This window comes from Echiichthys vipera, assembly GCF_963691815.1.
Source record: "Echiichthys vipera genome assembly, chromosome: 14".
Lineage (NCBI taxonomy): Eukaryota > Metazoa > Chordata > Actinopteri > Perciformes > Trachinidae > Echiichthys > Echiichthys vipera.
In genome coordinates, this window is record NC_139839.1 from 15,255,519 (window position 1) to 15,278,629 (window position 23,111).

At 38.7% G+C, this 23,111-nt stretch overlaps 2 protein-coding genes across 2 annotated transcripts; one reads left to right on the forward strand and one right to left on the reverse strand.

Moving 5' to 3' along the window:
* Positions 1 to 566: 566 nt before the first annotated feature.
* chek1 (checkpoint kinase 1) lies at positions 567 to 7,353 on the reverse strand (the record flags this gene model as incomplete). The annotated part of the gene is made up of 13 exons (XM_083927165.1): positions 567 to 662; positions 1,904 to 2,005; positions 2,338 to 2,469; positions 2,674 to 2,842; positions 2,934 to 3,012; positions 3,084 to 3,167; positions 3,261 to 3,365; positions 4,505 to 4,693; positions 4,788 to 4,857; positions 4,933 to 4,997; positions 5,532 to 5,640; positions 6,275 to 6,389; positions 7,289 to 7,353. The coding sequence occupies 13 exons, from the start codon at positions 7,351 to 7,353 to the stop codon at positions 567 to 569; spliced, it is 1,380 nt and encodes a 459-aa protein (XP_083783291.1).
* Positions 7,354 to 10,261: 2,908 nt separating this feature from the next.
* On the forward strand, positions 10,262 to 23,111 carry LOC310956909 (complement factor B-like; the record flags this gene model as incomplete). Its single annotated transcript, XM_083927287.1, has 18 exons — positions 10,262 to 10,319; positions 11,724 to 11,927; positions 12,010 to 12,195; positions 12,310 to 12,486; positions 13,006 to 13,092; positions 13,546 to 13,685; positions 15,715 to 15,859; positions 15,963 to 16,094; positions 16,764 to 16,874; positions 17,889 to 18,023; positions 18,736 to 18,848; positions 19,171 to 19,303; positions 20,331 to 20,469; positions 20,586 to 20,662; positions 21,251 to 21,351; positions 21,787 to 21,916; positions 22,729 to 22,778; positions 22,926 to 23,111. 18 exons carry the CDS (start codon positions 10,262 to 10,264, stop codon positions 23,109 to 23,111), a joined length of 2,304 nt encoding a protein of 767 aa, XP_083783413.1.

A 23,111-nucleotide genomic window follows, 5' to 3' on the forward strand; every position in this document is an offset into this window, starting at 1 on the left:
ATATTAATGTATACTGCTGAGCCAACAAAAAGAATTAAAAAAAACAAAAAACTTTTGTTTTAGCAGCTTACCTAAAAGGGCTTGAACAGCATCTGATGTCCATCGAACAATTTCATAAAAGAGGCCTTTATATTTGGATGGATACTGAACATTTGACTCACCTCATATCTAACCCTAAAAGTATTCTTCTCTTAGTTAGTGTTCATATTCATTATGTTTTATTTATCACAGAACATTTAACCCACAATGTTGTTTTTGTAATAATTTATTCAAACATAATCAGAACAAATCACACACTTGCCGCTGTACCTAAACTAAATAACTCACTCCTTGAAGTGAGGATTTCACTCAAGTTTTTATAAATGTCTGCCCGCCTGGTGACCAACACTGAAACGTTGCTCACAAGAGTATGTACATGTGCGCACACACATGCACGCACGCACGCACAGACAGACAGACGGACACAGAGACAGACAGACAGACGGAGGATACGTTTAAAGTATCAATAGAACAGTTATATACACACACACAGGTCCATGAGGTGTGCACTTGTTTGTAGAGGCTGCTCATGTCATGGGGGGTAAAATCTTCTGAGTGCTGATGATGTCACCGAGCTTCTGTTTTATTTTCACAAAGAGACGCTTAAACTCCAGACCGTCGCCCTGGAAACAGAGACAAACATCAACATCTCTGCACAAGGATCCAAAAGCACTCTTGGACACCTCCCAGGTCCAGGTTGTTTATACTGTTATTTAGTTCACTTCACCTGGTTTGGACCAATAAAAAAAAAGAAAAATATAGATCCATTGTTGTCTTTCAGTTGTCGTAAGTTTTGTTTTTAAACTAAAATGTTTAACAGATGGGATGTAAACATGAAGTCAAGGGTAAATTATTGATTTAATAGTTTTGGTGATTGTCATCCTTCATCATTGCTACATGGACCTACGGGGAAACCCACCTGTGATCAGATCTCCCTTCACCGCTCTATATACAAATAAACATGCATGTCATGTCCGTTTGTAAAGACCAAATGTGTTGTTTTTAACTGGCGGGAGGCAGCAGAGCGATTCCTGTGCTTAGTCTGCTGTAAATTAAAAGAGGAAATCAAAACTATACAGGCTTGATGGTATTTCTTGGCATGTTCCAGCTAAACCAAATCGCGAAGGATGTTTGACGCACTTGTAACAAATCTCCAAGAACACCAGCTTACACAATTTGAGAGCACTACGCTTCCTCAGAGGACGTCAGTTGAGTAGGCAGTCCAGGATACATTTGCGTACACATTGCTAAAAGATTCTGTCCGGAACGGCAACGGATGTGGCCTGCACGACCAGATCTAAATGCGTTCACACCTGTACTTAGAGCCGTCCACTTGTGATCGGATCACACAAGATGCATGTTTGCCAAGATGCATGTTTGCCTTAACAGAGCATTAGCTTAAAGCTGCAGTCTGCAAGTCTGCACTCAAGAATGTTTACAACTCTCACGCCCCCCCCTTATTTAGCATATGCATGTGATATTGTAACATGACAGTCAGCCCTGCGATGAGTGGACATGATGATACGGGCCTTGGTCGATTTTTGCAAAACAAACAGACTCTAGGTGCACGTAGAGGTGCATTTATTCCCCCTAAAACCGGATTTATGTTGTTCTATCGGAGCATAGTGTTGGTTTCAGTGAATATGATCAAAAAAATTTTTACTGACTGCAACTTCAAAGAAAACACATACTGATACATCCCTGCACTGCAGTTGTTTTGTTCGTGGCATTTCCCCAAAACCCTGCTGCTGCTTTTTTTTTTTACTTCTTCCATTATTTCTTTATTATGATTCGGTGGCAAAACTTTACCGCCTCAGTTTTTAGTGGCAATTACACTTTTGTCTGTAGTAATGCAAAAACTGACCTTAGACAGTCTGAAGTCCAGCAGCACTCTCTGATTCAACTCTAGCAAGTGGACTTTGAAGATGAGTTTGTTGTTCCGTTTGTCCAGTGTGCTTACGGTCACCTAAAAGGCAGAAAAAGGTTCATTAGTATATTCTGCGGCAGCTGGAAGAGGCTTGGGTGTGTGCTTGTGTGTGTGCTTGTGTGTGTGCTTGTGTGTGTGCTTGGGTGTGTGCTTGTGTGTGTGCTTGGGTGTGTGCTTGGGTGTGTGCTTGGGTGTGTGCTTGGGTGTGTGCTTGGGTGTGTGCTTGGGTGTGTGCTTGGGTGTGTGCGTGTGTGTGTGAGAGAGCTGAAAGTAGTAACCTGGCTGTGTGGTTTGGGATGTCTTAAACCATCCAAAGAGTGTATTTAACCCCTGTAACGTTTTTAATTCTGTATCCTTGAGCAGAGATGTACCTGTTTGGTGCAGCTGAGTTTGAAGCCAAGGGAAAGGCCGTCACATGCGTCTTTCAGGGCTGATAAGGAGACGTCAGCATTCACAGTGGTGAAGAAACGTGTCATTCTCCGCACTAATCTCTGCCACGGCGACTACACAAAGAAAGTAAAAAGTAAGTATCAGGGCAGCCTTTTATGGTAGGCGTACATAAAAAAATAATTTTGCTTCGTGTAGACAAATAGGAAAAAAAGAGAGAAAGATGGCTACTCTTCCTTAAATCAGACCCTGAGCCAGTGTTGCTGAAAATTTGCATGAGATTCAGAGATTTGAGTTGTAGCACTGTGTATGTGACCTACCTGACTGGCTCCTGGTGTGCCCAGTAGTTGACTACCCAGCAACATGTGCTCCGGCTTGGTCGGCTGAGAGAAGCTGACTTGACCTTGGCTTTGGCCGATTAACAACATGGCTTCCCAGCCACCTGCTGCAAAATCAGGCTGAGAGCTGGAAAACTGCATCTTGTCATCACTGTGGAGGGAGGAACGTTATTTTAAGATTACAGGCACAAAAAGAAATAATAAACCTTTTAGTTGAAATAAGAAAGACACAAAGCTCTGACCTGTTGGCTCGGGATATGACTCCCACATCTGATCGCAGATGTTTGTTTCCTCCTGAGCCCAGAGGTGGTTGCTTCACACCTGCAATAGACCACAGTCAGACAACAGTCTGATGACCATTGAACTAAAAAGTTGAATTGTTTGAGACTTGCCTTGAGTAAACCAACGGTCTTTCTGTATGTCTGAGACAGTGATGCGCGCATCTGGACTGGCCAGCAGTAACTTGGACAACAAACCTGAAGAGAGAAGTTGAATGTGGAAAAGAACATTAAAAAAACTATGAAAGAGAACATTTTTATATATATATATATATATATATAGTTACTTACTAAGAGGCAATGGTTGTATTTTCTTCCAAGGAGGTAGGTATGTTTTCTTTTGAAGCCAGTCTGAATACTCTTGACAGCTTTCACTGGGCTGGTCCCATGGCAACTCTGAGAAAAGAAGCAACACGGAGACAGCGGTCAAATGTTTCCACATCCATTGCATACAGACAATATGGTCAGTGTTATCAGGTGTACGATAACTGTTGTACTTATACAATGGTTAAGCCTTTTGTGTGATGTGATGTGCATATCAAACTCAATAGACATATTGTAGTTTCAGTTTTTCTCCATTACAGTGAAATGGTATGTAGATGGCTTGAAATCTTTTTCAATATACGTTAATATGATCCGCTGAGATCTTGTGTCACTGTGCTACTCAAAAAACCTCTTATAATCTTTCTGGCTGTATTTCACAGTCACATAATCACCTTGTGGCTGCATGTTTACATGAATCAAGTGCCAAACCGTTTAGTTTGGTTTGGTATGGTTCTCCTTGTGTGGTGTTTCAGAAGGTTTACCGTGTGAGAATGCTACACCAATCATTAAAATCACCAATATCAAAGTCTAAACCCACAACTAGGGCTAAATGATTAATCATATTTAAATCGATATCGCAATTTGATTTCGATTTGAAATCATTTCAAGTCGCAAAAGCTGTGATTTTTTTTTAAATGCTACCCGATCTAACCAAGCTTTGGTCATCAATTGTCTGAAAATGGCTGATGTCAGATTTTCAGTGCAGCTTCAAAAATGAAAAAACAATTACTAAATTGTTAATCTATTATTTGTATTATTTACACATATATACTTTATATGTGTATTATTATTATTATTCAGCCTTACCCCCAACACCCCTGTCAAAGTATGTCATGCAGTCCCGAAGTGAGCTGTAGCTACTTGAGTCCGGTTTTTTTTAGCCTGTATTTGTTTACCTTCTACCAAATTGGCACCACTCGATTACTAAAAAACAACTTAAAAACATGAGGATTCTAAGGCAAGGCCTGGCATTATAAAAAACATGTTTTTATATAATTACAGTAAAGTACAAACACAATAAGTGATATACATGTATAATGAAATGCACAAATCACAAAAACACAACCACATTCTGCAGCTGTCAACCTCGAGTGTTCAATCAACATGTAACATTATAACCTTCACACTACAGTGTATTGTATAGTATTGGACTACAGAGGTGAGTATGATATTGGGTTCAGCCCCTGTAAACACAGACTTTGTGATCTTACCTCCAGCCAGCATGGCAGTGAGCACAATCCCACAAGCCCAGACATCTGCAGGCTGAGCTTTGTACTCCGTTTGGCTGAGAAGCTCCGGAGCCACGTAAGGAAGAGTACCACAGAGTCGATTCAGAAGTCGCTCTCGTCCTTTGAAGCGGAACATGGTGGCGAGGCCAAAATCTGTCAGCTTTAGGTTGTCTGAAGGTAAAGAACAACAACAGCAGATGATGGTTACTCTAAATGCAAACCAACGCTTTTACTTCTTTACCTTGATACACATGTATTTTCTCACCTTTGTCGTCCAACAAAATGTTCTCTGGCTTTATGTCTCTGTGGGTGAAGCCGGCATTGTGAAGGTATTCCTGCAAAAGCGCATCTGATAATTTAGTAACAGCACAACCAGGAGCAGGAGGTCACATCCGATACGCTTCACTCACCACAGCCGAGATTAGCTGCTTGAAAAATCTATGAGCATCTTTCTCTGCCATCCCCACATCAGGCTCTAAAATTAAAGAAATGAGAACATTTTAAGAACCTGAAGAAATGACCATCCAGATCCACAGCAACATAACGTTATAAATAAACAGAATTTATAGAAAGCAGCAGCAGACAAATGTGTCAGACAGCTGATATTAGTCCTCTATTGAATAGCTATCATCCACTGCCAATACTGCCAACAATTTTCATTTGAAGAGCAAAACACAGAAGGCCAAAACCATGAGCTTGGATGCCATCCAACTGTCAAGTGTACTTTAAATTACATTTATTGAAAAAATAACACAAAATATTGGAAGACTGAAGAATTAGGGCATTGGATTAAATCACAAATTGTTATTGTATCACAGTTCCTTTCTCAAATGCATGTCCTGTTCATAACAAAAACAACAGTACTCTTGAGTAAGCGTAGACTTGTTTTTTTTATAGCATTGAGGACATTTGTCACTTTTTCTAGTTCCAATATTTTTGTAATTAATATATAAGTTAAACATCCATAGAAAGCAGCCCTATGGTTGCCGCCTGCAGTTGCCCGTCTTACCGATTCGGTCAAACAGCTCTCCTCCGGTGCAGTACTCAAGGAAGAGATACATAGTTGTGCCTTCCTTCCGATGGCCAAAAAAACGAACAATGTTGGCATGGTTGAGCATCTAAACAGTAGCAAATGTCACATAAACAATTCTGGTTAATTAAAAGTTTAAAAAAGTTTTTAAAAAAAAAGAAAAACATTTACAAAATCATATTTTGTAAGTTTAAATCTTATGTATAGTGGGTAACTTAACAGGATTTTCAGACAGATATGAGTTTTCTACTAACAAATGCAAATCCCTTCTGTTTCAGCTACTCTGAAGTGCCATTAAACCCAGTGTTAACACCTCTGTTATCCATTCACGCTTTAGGGCGCACTCACACTGTCCATCCGTACCGTGCCGAAGCACGTTTCATGGCTAAAGTCTAGTTCCTTTGACCAGTGTGAGTGCAACTGTACCGCTCCTAGGTGTGCTTGCAGTTGGACAAGATGCACAAAAACTTGAGGTCTATGGAAAGATTTGTGAACATCGCGATGACGTCAATCAATGCGTGTGACGTCTTACGTTGTGATGACGTATAGATAGGCAAGAAGGATTTGCGCGAGGCCCAGGTAGTGTGAGTATAAACGGGGCTGGGCTGTGGGGGAGAGGGGGGGGGGGAAGACAAGTACCCTAAAGCACGGCGCGCAGTATGGATGGACAGTGTGAGTGCGCCCTTAGGCCACACTAACTGTACTATAGCTGAATGACCCACCTTATGGACGCAGACCTCCTTCTTGACATTTTCAGCGCACTCTTTAGCCTGAGACGTATCGATCACCTTCACTGCTACCGCCTCCTCTGTCTGTTTGTTCACCAGCAGCTTTACTCTACAAACATGAAACAAAGAGAAAAGGAGGACGACGACAGACGTGAAGTCTGGTGAGGGTTGTTAAAATGCTTGAAATTGAAATAGTGAGTCACTAAATGTTTGCTGCATATCAGACTTCAACATGATATTGTATTAATGCATCCCTCCCGTCAGCGCTACTTCAGAACGTTAACATTTGCAAGATTTACAGTCGCTCTCACTGCCTTTCTCTGTATACATCCACGGCCTTTCCACTGCCTGTGCATGAGCAGTAATGTATGCCTCATTAGTGCAGAGCCAGAGTATGAACACCAGGGTTTTTTTTTTCAAAACACACAGGGAACAAATAGTTTGGGGAAAAACTATTTTGACTGACATTGCAAATGCAGTGTGAGTGAATTATCATTTTACATAATGATTCTCATCTTCATAAAGGAATATTTGTAGGCTGGGACATCTCTGCAGCACCACAATACTTAAATCAAAATGGTACTGATACGTTATTATATATTATACTCGTCTGTGTTGCGATATCGTGTAATTCTGAATTGTTCAGCCCCACAAAAGGGATTAGACTCCACCTTTAACTGGGAAAGCCGGTTCATTATCCTATAAGTGATATGTGAGGACTGTCTCGATGGCTTATTTGATGTAAGTAAATGCCAAAAAACACCATTGGGTGATTTTGCGTCAGAATTAAACTCTGACCCTTACAGTAAAAACACAAGCTTAGACTGCATTATTGATGCATTAATCAGTGTTTCCTGACTGAATTGTGTGTAAAAAGGTCTGTACGCTATGTGTACATACATGACATTGTATTCACTTGTGAGTCAATGAGTGTGTGTGTGTGTGTGTATGTAAGCACATATTGCTATAGAAAATAAAGTAAGACATGCTGTGAGTGATGATACTTACTCTCCGTAGGCTCCTTCTCCCAGTGTCTGAACAAGGTCCCAGTCTTGCACAAAAGGAACAGCCATGCTAAAAAAACAGAAGTCATTGTCACACACACACACACACACACACACACACACACACACACACACACACACACACACACACACACACACACACACACACACACACACACACACACACACACACACACACACACACACACACACACACACACACACACACACACACACACACACACACACACACACACACACACACACACACAACACACACACACACACATTGAATATATTATTCCAGGCTAATATTTACGCATGTCTCATTTTAATTCAGGCACGTACTGTAACATCTGCCTGGTGTCTGCCTACAGAATATGTATCACTGTATCTGTCAAACAGTTAAAGCTATTCTGCAAATGTACTCACACGCTGCCAAACAGGATGTTTTCGCCACGTAGTTAAATAAGTATCTTACCTGCAGAGCTTCTTTAGCCAGACACGTTTCCTAAGTTTATAAGAAAAGATTAGATACACTTCTCCATGAGTCTGAGACAGTCACAACAGTGGACGCTGCACGAATTTGGCGCGTTGCTGTTTTACTTGTGGTAACCGTGATAACTTCGTCGTCATTTCCGCTTCTTTTCTTCTTCGTGTTTTTTTCTCCCCGTCTCGGTTACTCGTTGTTTGGGTGAACATGATCGCCCCCTATCGGTTAACATTTTGAAAATCACATTATTTGCAAATATTTGAATGTACTGTACAAATGTTGGCATAATGTATAGTCAGGATATAAATAATAATAATAACTTTTTGATATAGTTATTTTTTTATCGCGACTTTCAAAACATAGTTACAAAGCATTTCACAACAACAACAAACTGCAGAATCCAATAAAATGACAATAAAATAAAAGCATAATGAAATAGCATACGAGTAAAAATAAACTTACATTACTTATTTATATATATAATTATATAGAATAACAACATAATAGCCACATCATGCGTCAGCCTCTCATACGTCACACACTGTAATAAAAAGGCTTTTTATATGAGTACAAACAAAAATCGCCTTGCAATTACAAGACATGTTACAAGTTTTTGAGATACCATATTTAAATAATACTTGGGTGTCTTATATGTTATTTGTTAGCAGTTTTTCAAGCCTTTATTGTATAGGACAGACAGGAAATGGGGTGCGGGAGGGGGGGGGGGGGGGGGGGGCATGTAGTAAAGGGCCACAAGTCGGAGTCGAACCACAGTCACCTCACTCCTACGTTATTGTTACATGCCACACAATGTTGAATGGTACCAACCTGCTGATTATGTATAAGACCTAACCATAGTGGCTTTGTCCAGAGGATGGTGCCAGAGGAAAGGCAATTAGATTTATGCCCTGGGAAGAATCGATGTGTCCTTTTCATAGTAATCTGTAGATTATGTGGAGTGTAGAATAGACATTTTGGACAGAGAGCATGTAAATTAATGTCTTCAGAATAGAAAAATGTTCTAGTTAGAAATTAGTATACTTACAGTTTTTCTCATTTGCTTGAAAACATTGGTCCACTCAGAAGTTACGTTTTTGTGTGTTCACACATACAGACCTGATCTGAATGTTTTGGGCCAAAATGACACATTTTGTTTGTAAAATGCTTTAACACTCACAACACATCTAACACATGCGACAAAAGCTAATATTTCCATCAAACAACACAACTTGTGGTCAAGCCTGTGAATGTTCTCATTCGTCCAGGTCATCGTTATCCTCAAAGCAATTTCAGTCAAAAACAACTGAAACGTCTTCCTAGACAAACAACCAGTCCAGTTGTTTTTGACTGAAATTGCTTTGAGGAAAACTTGTGGTCAAATAACTATATTCTTTCAATCAACTATACACTGCTATCAATATGAATATGAACTGTTCCAGCCTTAGTTTGAGTGTTATGCCTGTGCTTGTTAATATTTTACATCGTTATAGTGTGTGCCAAATCAAGGCATGTGTGAAACCAATGAAAGAGTGTTAACACATTTGCCACTTTCATTAAGGGTGTCATAGCAATCTAGGAAAACTGTAATAAATGAAGGAAGGATAAATATAATTACAAATGCTTCACTCCATAACTCAAAATTTAATAGGCACATTAACCGGTATTCCACTGTGTATGGACTCTTCATTGTCACTAACCCACTAACCAATTTAACGACCATAGAATGATGCAAAATGGCCACAAAATGAGACACAAATCTGTTTGAGACTATATTTATTTTTTACTGACTCTGAAACTGCTTACAGTGCTTTCAGAGTCTGTCACTAGATTTACAAATAAGTCGAATTAAGGAAGAAGGAGTGAGTCAAATGTCTGTATAGTCAGGGAGAGCTACAGTTAAATCTGTGGTTTGACCGGATGTTCAATCAATAATTAAATCAATGTGTCAATGAGCAAAGCTCAACAGTGCCTACTGGTTTTTGGGAAATGATGAAAGTTGGTTGGTTTCACAATTACTTTGTTTTTTTATGCAACACGTGACTGTGCGTGTGTACACATGGTGGAAAATCCAGGACTAAAACGGACTTACTTAAGGTCAGGACACACAAAACAGAGTGATTTAAACAACAACACTCGGTAACAGGTAACCTGAACGGCGTGGAGTTTATCTAAATGTTTCATGGCTTTCAGGAAAAGGCTCAAGTAAGAAATGTAGGTAATTTATTTCTACACGAGTCAGGTTGACTGAACCTGAGTTATTTAAATGTCCCTGCTCTCAAGGTCTAATGCAATAGTAAACATTTTGGGGGAAGTTGTTGTTTTTTCTTGACACGCTGTATTGATTTCCTTTTATTTGTCATGAAGTTAATAAGTACCAGGAATGTCTTTGTTGGCCAGTCCCTTTTTCTGAACACCACTGTCCATTTTAAAATAGGGCTCCTGCAACATCTCATTTTAATATTCTTCTCCTGTTTAAGGTTCAACATGGGATTTTCTGTCCACTGGAGTTGGCTCGCTGCACTTTCATGTCTCTTTTATATGGGTGAGCCACTTTTACTTTCTAGAATATTTGTACTTTTGACTTTCCAAACGTCCCGCATGTTGGGTTTTATCTTTGTTTTAGTCAGACATGATCAACTTAAAATGTTCAGGCGAAAAAAATAGTTTAAGTAAAACTTGAGTAGAAACATATCATCTGATATTTTGTCTTTGATGATTTCCTGTTTCTATTAAGTTATTTTTACAATGTGAACTTAAAACAGTCTCAGTTTTGTTTTTACTAAAATACTGACGGCATTTAAAGGTCCCATGTTTTTAAAAAGTGAGGTTTACATATCTTTTTTTTTTACTGTAAAGCAGGTCGAGGTGCTATAAAGATACTGTGAAAATACCAAAACGCTCAATCCACAGAGAAATGCACACAACCTTTATTCAGAAAAGGTGCCTTTAAACGAGCTGTCAGGATTTCTGTACGGTTGTGATGTCACAACTACAGAAATTGCTGCTACGGTGTCATTACAATCTGCAATGACGACTAGGTATGGGACTTTTCTTTCGACAGAAAGACGGACAATCGACCCTTGTGGGATTTTCATGTGTATTTGTGAACTGTTAAGTTATTGATTATTCAAACAAACATCATAAAGTGCCGTTTTTTCCCCTGATTAAATAATAAGATAAAATATTATGATAAAACAAATCCACGTTTTTCTAAATGGGATACTTGACCATCATACAAGTTCACAGATGACGGGAGCGTGCGTGCGTGCTTGAAGACAGGCGACAGAGAGTCGACGTAGCGGAGGCAGCGACTAAGAAGAACAGGAGCAAGGTGTTGGATAGTTTTACCAAAGTGAAAGCAGTGCGGTGCAAATTATGTGGCAAGGAGTATGCTTTTCAAACAATCACGTCAGGAAAGCAGGTTAATCTCGATAAAAAAAACACCCAACTCCAATACAAAGCAGAATGGACATTTTCACCGAAAGAGTGCGTGAGTGCAGTTGACAGTCTGTTTTATTTTTGTAAACTGGCAAAAAGTAATGTGACAACCTTGGATAAGGGCGCTTATGCCCCGTCTTGTTTTTTTCATGCCCAACACAGTTTACAACGTGCTACTTGTTTGTAATCCTGTCCGAAATAATTGTTACGGTTCTACCTCAGTAAATCCTCGACGAAAGTTTGCCTTTTATGAACGATGTTGAATAAACATTTAAATTTCATGGTCAATTTTGGACATTACAGCCATGTTTTTGAGCCTAAAATGAAGTAGTACAGTGTAGAACATTTTCTTTCCTCTGCATTGCTGATGCTGTAAATAAAAAAAAAAGGGCAGACAATTTGACAAAATTCAACACGTGGGCCTCGACAATCAGCTCTCAAAATCCTGTGTCGTTCCCATCATTAATGACTACTACATCCCCATGCCTGAAACACTCTTGTTTTTCAGGTAAGGTTCTGTGTGATTGTACAGAGGACAAAATGCAAATTGAAGGAGGCCATTACACACTGACCAAGCAGCTGCAGACAGGCAGCTTGTTGGTCTACCACTGTCCTGATGGCTTCTATCCATACCCCTCTTTGACCCGCCTGTGCCACCTTATTGGCAGCTGGAGACCAGCACCCAAAAAATTTTTACCTCAGAGATGCAGAGGTGAGTGATGGTGATATTTCTCACTTTGCCTCAGGCCGCCTGCTCTACAGGATAACTCAGATCCCTTAGTACTGTTTTGCAGTCGTTGAATGCCCTGACCCCACTGTGCTGGAGTACGGAGAAGTCAACCCTCCTCAGGAGAAGTACTTTGTGAACAATGAGACCAGGTATGAGTGCTACTCTGGATACACGATGCGAGGCTCATCCACACGCACGTGCTTACCAAACGGAAAATGGAGCGGCTCTACTCCCATCTGTAGCCGTGACAGTAAGTCCTGAACAGTTCATTCTCCTTCTCCTTTCTCTCTCTCTAGTTTGGGATACATCACTCATTTGTGAATGTTGTCTGATTTGGGCGTTTTTTTCTTTTTTGTCACCACAGCAGGGGATAATTGTGCGGATCCTGGTATCCCAGCTGGCGCCGCAAGAACAGGAAACATATTTGGAATTGATGACACAGTGAAATACAGCTGCAATGGCAACCTGTTTTTGGTGGGGTCGAGTGAGAGAGTGTGTCAGGAGAACGGCCACTGGACTGGCAAAGAGCCAGCATGCTACTGTAAGAAGGATACCTACAAATGCTGTTCAAAGTTTTGCCATGAGAGGGTCTGCTGGGAGTCAATAAACAATGTGCAAAAGGGATGCTACAACATTCAGAAGGAATTACTTAATTTGTCAAGTTTTAAGTAATATTTGATATAAATAGACCCAACCCTAAGTTATCACCTATAGCTCTAGGCTTTTGAATTTTGTATCAACTGTTAAACTCTCGCCAAGTTCTGTTTTTACTGCTAATCTTGTCCCTTCTAAAATGTATCCACCTGGTCACTGGTGTGGGTTCATGTCCTACCCACTACTACTGATTGTTCAGGTATGAGGTATCTCCTCATGCTCACTCAGTCAGAGCCACTATTTCAGTGTAAAGCACACGATTCCTCACCAGCTTCCCACCTACTGACAGTTGAACCTCAGTGTCTGTGGGGATGGGCGAGTACTTTCGTTTGCTTTTTCTCTAGTATCACTTCACTTTGTCACAAATATTCCAAATTTCTGTTTGCGTGGCTTTTGCTTCTTGCAGACAAACACACCTATGACACTTCATTGGAGGTTTCAGAGGCGTTTGGCAGCGCAATCAAAAATAGCCTCACCACTTTGGAGCCCACCAGTAAGTAAGGAACTGATGATTTTTAGATTTATTTGATCGTTATTACCAGCGCCACAGCGACGCTGTTATTGTTTACAGTTTGTGTGTGTGTGTTGTCAAAATGATCGGTAAAATGTCACCTACTTTAGCAGGAACCTACTTTAGCAGAAACTAACACAGATGATGTTTTTAGTATTTTACTAGGTGTTTATGCATGGGTTGTTAATTTATTTGTTTTCTTTTCCTTCTTTTTGCTGTGTTTTTTTATTTCGATGTTTAAAATTCTGGTATCATGACAACCTTGTTTGCTATTACAGCATATTTCAGTAAAGAGGTAGGTATACTTTAGTTAATAAAAATGATTTAGTCATTTATCCTACTTTTAAGATAACTCCATAAAAACCCACTGCTCGCTATAATGCCCTAGTTATATATATATATCTCAATCTAATCTGTTTGCTCTGTGTTGTTCAGGTGACGTACAGGAGGGGAGAAAAATCAGGATTTCCAAAAATGGGACACTTAACATCTATATCGCAGTGGACATTTCAGAGAGCATCGAAGAGAAACACTTCAATGATGCAAGAAATGCTGTCATAAAACTGATTACAAAGGTAAGAAACACACAGTAAGTTTTATCCAAAAATAATAAATCATGTTAAAAGTTTTACAGTGTTCTTTAATGGACAGGCTGATCAGAACAGCCTCACTTACAATATTGAACTGAAAGTGTCAGTCAGCAACATTGTGCTGGGACTGGAGAGGTAGGATTGTTTCTGCTGACCAGTTTAAAGGATGCACATTGGCTGAAAGTACCGACTGTTGATGGACGCTGGCAATATATTTGCTGAGTTGTTAAAACATGTTAGATATACAGCAATTACTGTGACTCATGTGGACATTTGATCAATCACCTGATCTTATATAAGGAATAAAATGACATATCAGAAGAAGCCACTGTATTATTGATGGGTCACAGATTTCATGTAGACATTGAGAAACTTTAACGTATTCATTAGAAATATTTACCCCCAAAATACTCTACCTGTAGTTAAGGGCCCAAATCACGTAACTCGCTGTACCTCATTTTGTGTTGATTGCATTTTAAAATGTTTTTTTGGAAGAAAAAATGTGTTTTTTTTTGTGTAAAGCAGCTGGTTATATTATTTTATTTTGAAATAATTGAAATGTATTTTTTTCATTATTGAAAAGGAGCCGGTGATTTAACATTAAGTGATAAAGCATTGATTAAACTTTTTTTTTTTTAAAGCAGCTGGTTTTATTCTGAAATAAGGACGTTTTTCGTTTTATTTTGGAATACAAATTACTATTTTGAAAAGAACCAGGGTGATAAAACATTTAATACTAAAGCACTGAATAAGAAATATGTACTGGATTATTGCACAGTTTCATGGTTATATTGTATGTAATTGAATCGATTACTCTTTGGGCCTCCATATATCTGCAACGGACAGCTGCATTTTTGCACTTTTTATGCATAAAAATACGTTTCTTCTGTTTAACTGCAGGTTTTTGAATGTGACTGTCATAATAATAAGCAGGGGTAATGGATTTCACTTTTTAAAGTCATAAACTGCGTCATGGTTTGGTGTGAGCTGACATATGAAGCCTTTTACTTTGTCTGACACATGTACAAGTATCCCACCCCATCTGGCTGCCAGCACAACAGCCCATTAGTAGTAAATTGCATTATGAATTACCCGTCATAATCTTGACCGATGCTTCTTGGCGCGAGTCCCTTGGCTTGTTGGATTCTCTTTCTGCTGATAAATGAATCAATTACTCAACAAAATAACAACCATAAGCAGTTTGATGCATGAGGTGTTGCATCGACAAAATATTTCACAGCAGTTTGCATGTGTTTACAAAGTTGTGTCAAAAGGTCATACAAGACTAAAGATCATCCACCCCAATATTACTTATAATAAGAAAATATAGTAAAAATACTTGAGACATGCTGTGACATTAACACATTGATTTGTAAATATCGCTTTATACAATATTGTGTACAGATTCTGAACTATAATGCATCTTTCGGTGCAGTCCATGTCAGACATTTTGGGCCAAAGTGTTGTTTATTTTCTTTTTTACTTCCTCTTATTACACACTAGCTACGGACATTTTTGCATGCATCAAATACCATTGTTTATCAAAATTTTCCACGTGTATGTTCAATCGTACTGGTTGCTATTCGCTTTTCTCTCTTTTTTTTTTTTTGCATATTTCATGGTCTGAATTCAAGTTCAAGTATACTAATGCACGGATAGTTTTCTCAGATGTAAGGTATATGTATAAATGTCAGTTTGTAAGAGAGATTGTTGTAAATAAATTTACAAGCAAAACCTCCAGCATAAGGTTTTGGTTTTTTTGTAATTCACATTTTTATACATTTATGGCTCTTGAAAAAAACTGTAGGATATTTTGAGGAGAACTTTTAATCCAATGTCCACAACGGTATTATGTATTATATTGTATTGTATATATATTGTATTAAAGGTATTATATCTATGTAAAAAACCAAAAAAAAAGTAGTGCCCAGACGTGGGAATGAAAATCACTTTCTGGCCACTCTTTCCTAGTTCACCTCATGGCCTGTAACTGATTTGCTTCATGTCTCCACAGATCGCATCCTTCACCGTGACTCCAAACTATGAAATAATCTTTTTCTCCTCTGAAGTTTTTGAAGTTGTCTCAATTCTTGATTTCTTGGACGGAAAGAAAAATCTAAATGCCGTCAAGACTGATTTGGAAAAATTTAAAATAAACAGTGAGTCAAACAAATCAGTTATTGTTGGAAATACGGTTTTAATACGCAGCTTGATCTGTGTTTAACCGAGTGTGTGTTTGTGTGTGTGTGTGTGTATTTACAGAAGACAGAAACACAGGGACAGACCTGAACAATGTCTTTATGAGATTCTTGGAGCGAATGGCTATTATAAAGCAACGAGTCGGAGACAAAACTTTTAAGGAACATCGTCACGTCCTTATCACTTTTACAGATGGTAAGTTCAGCCATCTGGTATATGTAATCACTTCAACAGTGAAGCTGCCATTTCACTCACTGAAGGCAAAATATGGACTTAAATAATCATGCTGCAATTAACTAAAGCAGTAGTTCTGCATTTTACACCATTTGCTTTCTTTCCTAGAGTCAGAGGAGAAGATTGATACCACTCTCATACCTGTTTGATAAATAAGAAGCTACATCCATCAGCTGATTAGCTTAGTTTAGTATAAAGACTGGAAACTTAGCAGGACATTTAAAGCTCACTAATAAACACGTTATATCTCATTTGTGAAATCCGTTCATGAACTGAAGTGTAATAATGACATGTTGTGGTTGTATGGGGGTTATTTCCTAATGTGTTGTGAACTTTATAAGTGGTAGATTCATATTTAAATCCCTTAATCTAACAAGAATGTCAAATGTTATATTAATCCTTTAATATTCTTCAGTTCAACTGTGTTCTCCAGCCACTGCCCTTGATTTGGGATGTATGTGCACTCAAATCAGCACTGATTTAAAATTATAGCATGTAAATATGCTCATGTATAAAGTATTAATATAAGCTGAGGGCAGTAAAAAAAAAAAAAAAAGTTTTAAAAATCCAATGCCGTATTACGAATAAAGCTTATGTACATAATTTTAACACTGGTTTCTTTCATTGTAGGTGCTTACAATATGGGCGGATCACCTGCACCCACCGTGGAAAAAATAAAGAACATGGTATACATGAACCACACTGGTCAACAGGGGGCTCAATCAAGAGACGAATATCTGGGTGAGTTTTATCTTTAATACTGAATTTTCAACATTCAGCCACATGCATACTATGCTGTCAGGAAACTATCATTGAACAGTATATTTTAAAGTTGTAATCTGTAAGATTTTCATTTATTTAATTGTCTTTTAACTTCCTATCTATCAAAGAGTGTGTTAAAACAATGGTGAGTGATCATATGACCCACTAATGAAAGTACTTCTACATTACTTTTTGCTGAGTATTACAATATGTGTGTCTGTGGCGACATTCCCTCCCTAGATGTAAATGCACCGCCATGTCAAGGCTCATTTATGCTTCCATTTCGTGCGTAAATAGAGACGTTATTATCGTTCTAATTAGCCGCCTCAATGCTTTCAAAAAAAGTTTTTGACAACAACAAACATGGCGACGATGGAGGAGATAACCATCCTGCTTTATTGAGAAGAAGGCAGAATGGCAGGCATGGTTGTAGACAGCTGTGAGACAGTAAATACATCCCAGAGTGTGGACGGAGAATTTGAGACATTGGTTTTACAGATGAGAGAAACTGACGACGAACGTAGCTTTCAGTATTTCACAATGTCCGTCTGGGCTTTTGATGACTTGCTCGCTCCTGCTATTCACGGTACACTTTGTGCACAGTGCCAAACACCGCCCCCACCATTTCTGGTGGTACTGCAACGTTTGGTCCAAGCCTTTAGTGACACTGCTGACAGCCAAGATCGTCACTAACGGTTATGCTGCGTTCACATGCAATCAGAAATCTTCCCACTTCTGAGTCAGGCTTGTAGAAAGGGCAGAAGTAAAATAGGAACATGTGTGTGTATGGATTTAAGAGGATAATATATAGAAGTAGAGAGGTGAATGTGTTTCAATAAAGTTTAAAACAAAAAAGGAAAAAAAATAAATAAATTGCTCGCCTGAAGTTACATATTACCGCAAAAGAGGCAGCTAGAAACAAGGTATGTCAAACCTTATGATCATGACTCTAATGAGAGCCTCTTTTTTGCATGCTTTGCAATTTTGTTACAGACATTTATATTTTTGCCATTGGAGCTGAGATCTTTGATGACGACCTGCAGCCCCTCACAGTAGGGACCGATGGACAGCACTACTTCAGAATGAAGGACATTACAAATTTACAAGAGACCTTTGATGACATAATTGGTAAGTCATCTTTTGAAATTTTAATTTCTATTTTTACAGCAGCTATGTATCTCCTCTATCTAATTCGACACAGAGGAGATATGATCATAAGTGGAGGTCAGACCATTCTCCAAACGTTCTCTTGTTTCCTAAAGTACTTAAGAGCAGGCAGAACCATCACTCTTGATCTATTTTGCCTCTGATATGATATGAAGCTGGACACCACTGATGTAGCAGATATTAACAGATTTGATTTAGATTTATACCATATTATATTATATACTTATATACATGTAGCCTATATAAAGTATATCTCTGTTAATAGAGAGTAGACCATAAAAACATGAAAATGAAGAAAAATTAAATGGAATGACGCAAACTTATGTAAATAATACATTTTCACATTATGAAGAATGGCAATATCAGTCTGTATGTCTTTGGTGCAGAACATAGATTTTTTATGACGTCTTCCTTTTGTTCCTTTAGAGTTTTAATGCACTTATTTTACACTGCGTTGTATAAAACCATCTGCAAAATGAATGATAAATAATTTTAAATGATGTTATGGGTTCAACATACTAAACCCCAAATTGCTACCAATGTGTTTTTTTTAACGCACCTGGAAATTATTGTAATGCTTAGTTTTAACATTGAGCCTTTACTTTCAAATGTGTGTGCATTAATGAACATGAGAAACATTAATTGGATTGGTTTTGTTGGCTTTTGTATGCAGATGAAGAAGAAGTGAAGGATCTATGCGGTCTTCACAAGGATTATGAGACATACGATAGCAAGCAAGACAGCAAGAGGAAAAGGTACCCATGGTGGGCATTCATTACCATCCAGGTGAATGTTTCAGGATTTCATTTTAACCTTATAATACGTCTGACTGTGAAATATGTTTACAACACTGACTATGTAAATCTCATAATCCGTAACATAAGGATGTAGGCATGAGAATGTGCTTGTACTTGACCACGACAATGAGTGAAAGAAGAGGATTCAACTTAGAAATGTGCTTTTATTCAGAAATATTTGGTCATAACAAATCTGTTTCCTAATTATGTCATGCCATGTCCGCCATGTCATGTTGTTGTTGTTTTTTTACATGGGTGATACTCTGTGTCATAAACTATATTATATATTTTTCTACATTTTAAATGATAAGAATGAAGGATATCCAAGGGACTGCATCGGCTCTCTGGTGACCTCGAAGTTTGTCTTGACTGCTGCTCACTGCTTCACATTTGGAGACTTACCCGAACATGTCAAAGTTGAAATTGATGATGGACAGGGGAGAGGTAATTATAAATGTGTATCTGCTTGTTTACTCGAGCCACTTTTCTTCAGTTATCTGAGTATGACATTATGGCGCTTTAACAGTTCACTAAATGAGCGTTACTGTATCTAGTTAAAGTGTAAGTCTGGCGCAAATGGACCCCATGGTCTTGTTCTGCTTGAAAATATGTTGCGGGTGAACGCATCCCAAATGACATTTTTTAACCACTAATTTTGCTCAAAAAAAGCACCAAACCTCTGCAGTAGCATGATAAGGGTCCCTACACATAGAACGACCAACAACGTAGTTAGTGAATCCCGGAGTTTATTAAAAAAGACTGTTTTAAAATAATTACCAACTGCCCAACTACCAGCTGCGGACAAGTTGATAATTATTTTGTAACTTACACATGCAACTTCTTTCATTTCCGTGTCAACAGTCGATAGACATCGTCACAAACAGCCAAGTAATAATGCATTTTCATGGAATAATGAACGCCTAAACTTTCCTCCTTGAACTGCACTCCAGTGTATTCGGTAATCAACCTTTACGGACTACCTGTAAACTTGGACCTACAGGTAAGACACAGAATTGTAAAACAGTCATTTTTAACTAAACTCCGAGTTCACTAACTTTGTTGTTGGTGCTTTGTTTTATGTGTAGGGACTCTTATCATGCTACTGCAAAGGTTTGGTGCTATTTTGAGCAGTATTAGTGGTTAAAAAAGCTGTTTTGGATGCGTTCAGCGCATCGCCCCGAGTTACTCAGTGTTAGCCAGTTGGGGCTGTTAGCGTCTCTACAGGCATCCTCCATACATGTTGATCAATTTAAAAAACTGTCTCGATGCTTTATTTGATGTATTTCATGCAAAAAAAGACCTTGGGATCCCTTTTTGCTGGATTTACACTTTAAATTATTAGCTTTGGTAATGATTAATTCTAAGCTTTGAGGTCAAAACCCAACTTGACTAAATTGATCTGCAACCCCCCGCGCGCCGCCCACGACAGCAACAACAACAACACAAACACTTGATTGTGTCTCTCTTACAGTGAAAAAAGTTAAAACCTTCAAAATTCATCCACAATACAATGTTCACGCTAAAGTAAACGAGGGTGTGAAGGAGTTCTACGACTTTGATGTGGCTCTCATCGAACTGGAGAAAGATGTTGAAATCTCCAATGCCGTTAGGTGAGAAGTTGTGTCCTACAAACACTGTCATTCATACTTATACGTTTGGCACATTTGTAATAGGCCTACTGCATTTCTATTATTATTAAATGTTCTGTTTTTGGTTTCTTTTTCAGGCCTATTTGCATACCTTGCACCCAGGAGACCAGTGATGCTCTACAATTGGTGGGTGAATCCACCTGCAAGCAACAAGGTTAGATGAATCTACCAGCTTACTATAACATAGCTTGGTCCTCAAAAATACCAAAAAATGCTTATCTTCCTGTGTGAACTGATTCTTACGGTTTCTAGATTAAACAGGTTTTTTCATTCTGGCAGGGCACATCCAGTTTAAAATGAAAACATTGTAGTCATTTTTGAAACACTGGATCCTTGATTTCAGACAGAGGTCACAAAAGCAGGCTATTCATTGAAAAACAACTGTTGTTGTCAGATTTTATTATCTCTAGCTAACTAGCTAATGAAGCTAACGTTAACGCCATGAGTTAGTTGAATATGCCATCTCTGGATGACTTTTTCAACATTTACAGTTGACTCATTTTAAAACAAGGATCTTAAAAATTGGTCTTAAGAAAAAAATCAACATTTTCACCAGTTTAAAAGCCAGACAATACATAAAGCTTACAAGAAACAGTGTTGTTATTGCAGTGCAGTGTAGAGGTAGTTTGTCCATAGCATTAAAAGTTTTCCATCTATTTTTGTGGCATTGCAGTTTCAATAGAACATCTCTACTACCTCCTGTACCTGTACTTTACTGTATTTTTGTTTTCTTTAAATACAGAGGAGATCCTGTTAAAGAATCATCTTGAAAGACTTCGTTTCCTGACGAAGAAAGGAATCACAGTAGCCGAAAAGGATGCTCACGCTAAGCTTGGCGATAATGTGAGTTTTCAATTAATGGGCTGTGTTTTGTGTGTGAGTGTGTGTGTGTGTGTGTGTGTGTGTGTGTGTGTGTGTGTGTGTGTGTGTGTGTGTGCGTGTGTGTGTGGACTAAAACCCTGTTTTTTTTCAGGACAGGGGCAAGCTTACATGATTTTCAATCTGCAGTGACACTGTAATATAATGTTCAGTAATACAGCTTCGTGGGTCACCTTTAATAAGCTTATCCTGTGTGTGTGTGTGTGTGTGTGTGTGTGTGTGTGTGTGTGTGTGTGTGTGTGTGTGTGTGTGTGTGTGTGGGTGTGTGTGTGTGGGTGTGAGAGAGTATGATCGTTTGTGTGTGTGTGTACATGCTTTCTTTCCATATTGTTTATTCAAATCCTAAAAGAAAAAAAAATCACTTTGAGCTATGGTTCTTCTTCCAAATCACCAATGCAGAGAGATGCATGCATCAGACATGCACTAGAGGCACCAGGCATAACAACAGACAATCCAAAGGTTGCCGTGACCGATAACTTCCTGTGCACTGGTGGTCAGGATCCTTTCAGAGATCATATAGCATGTAAAGGTATGTTCCCTCTAATACATGTATAAGAGCTGCTAGTTATCCAACAAACATCTCTCAGTTCACCAAAACACAGAAACTTCAAATTGCACACAGACACAGAGAGGCAGCAACATCGCTGTCTGGTTTGGGGTAAATAATGGTAAAATATATCTAAAATAAAACCTCACATTATCCCTTAAAGCAACAACATGGAGGATTTGCTTGCAGGACCCCCCTACAGTTGGGAAACAGTATTTTCTTTGACTACTGTCGTCAAAGTACTTACTAGTAGTCCAACAGCATGAGGGCCAAGTCGCCATCGGTGGTGAAGCCCTCTTCCTCCTTTGGTTCACGCCAGCCAGTGTGTCTGTCACTATCCCTTTTTCTTTTCTTGGTCTCATCCAACAAAACCTTTGCTTTGTTAGGTTTAGTTTCACTTTAGCCATGACATCAACACAGTATACACACTGTACCAGCCAACAGATTTTCAATTTTTTTATAGTTTTTTGTGCACAGATGTCGATCTGAAAGTTTCATTGTGCCAGTGAAAGTGACACAGACGCCGTCAGGATACGACAGATGTGTCATTAAACTTATTGCAAGTGGAAATATAGTATGATGGTTGAAAAACTACATTGTGTCGCTTTAAAATGTGCGAATACACATTTTCCAGTCATCGTTAAATAGTTCTTGTTTTTTGTGTTATTCTTTTGATGAAGATTTCAGTTTACATGCATTTTCTATACTAAAACATGGCCAACAGAGGTGCAGACCGTATCAGAGGCCGTTATTTTGGGTGTAACCGTGTGTGTGTGTGTATGTGTGTGGTACAGGTGACTCTGGAGGTGCTGTGTTCAAGAACTATGAGCATCGCACAATACAGGTAAACAACAGTTATTTTCTATGTTACCAACATCACAAACGAGTGTCACCTGATGGCAAAAGGCAAAGAAACTCCATTTAGATAAATGATGTAATTCTGCCTTTGTTTTTGTTGACTTTGTAAAGTAACCACTGGTTTCTTTCACAGATTGCATTGGTCAGCTGGGGAACCAAGGATTTGTGCAAGTCGGGGGGAGGAGTCGTCGAGTCAGATAAGACCTCCAGAGATTTCCACTTGAATCTTTTCAGAGTTGCCCCTTTTCTCAAATCAGTCCTTGGAAATGACACCCAGAATGTTTACGTACCGCTTAAGTTTTTGCCTCTGGAAAACTGA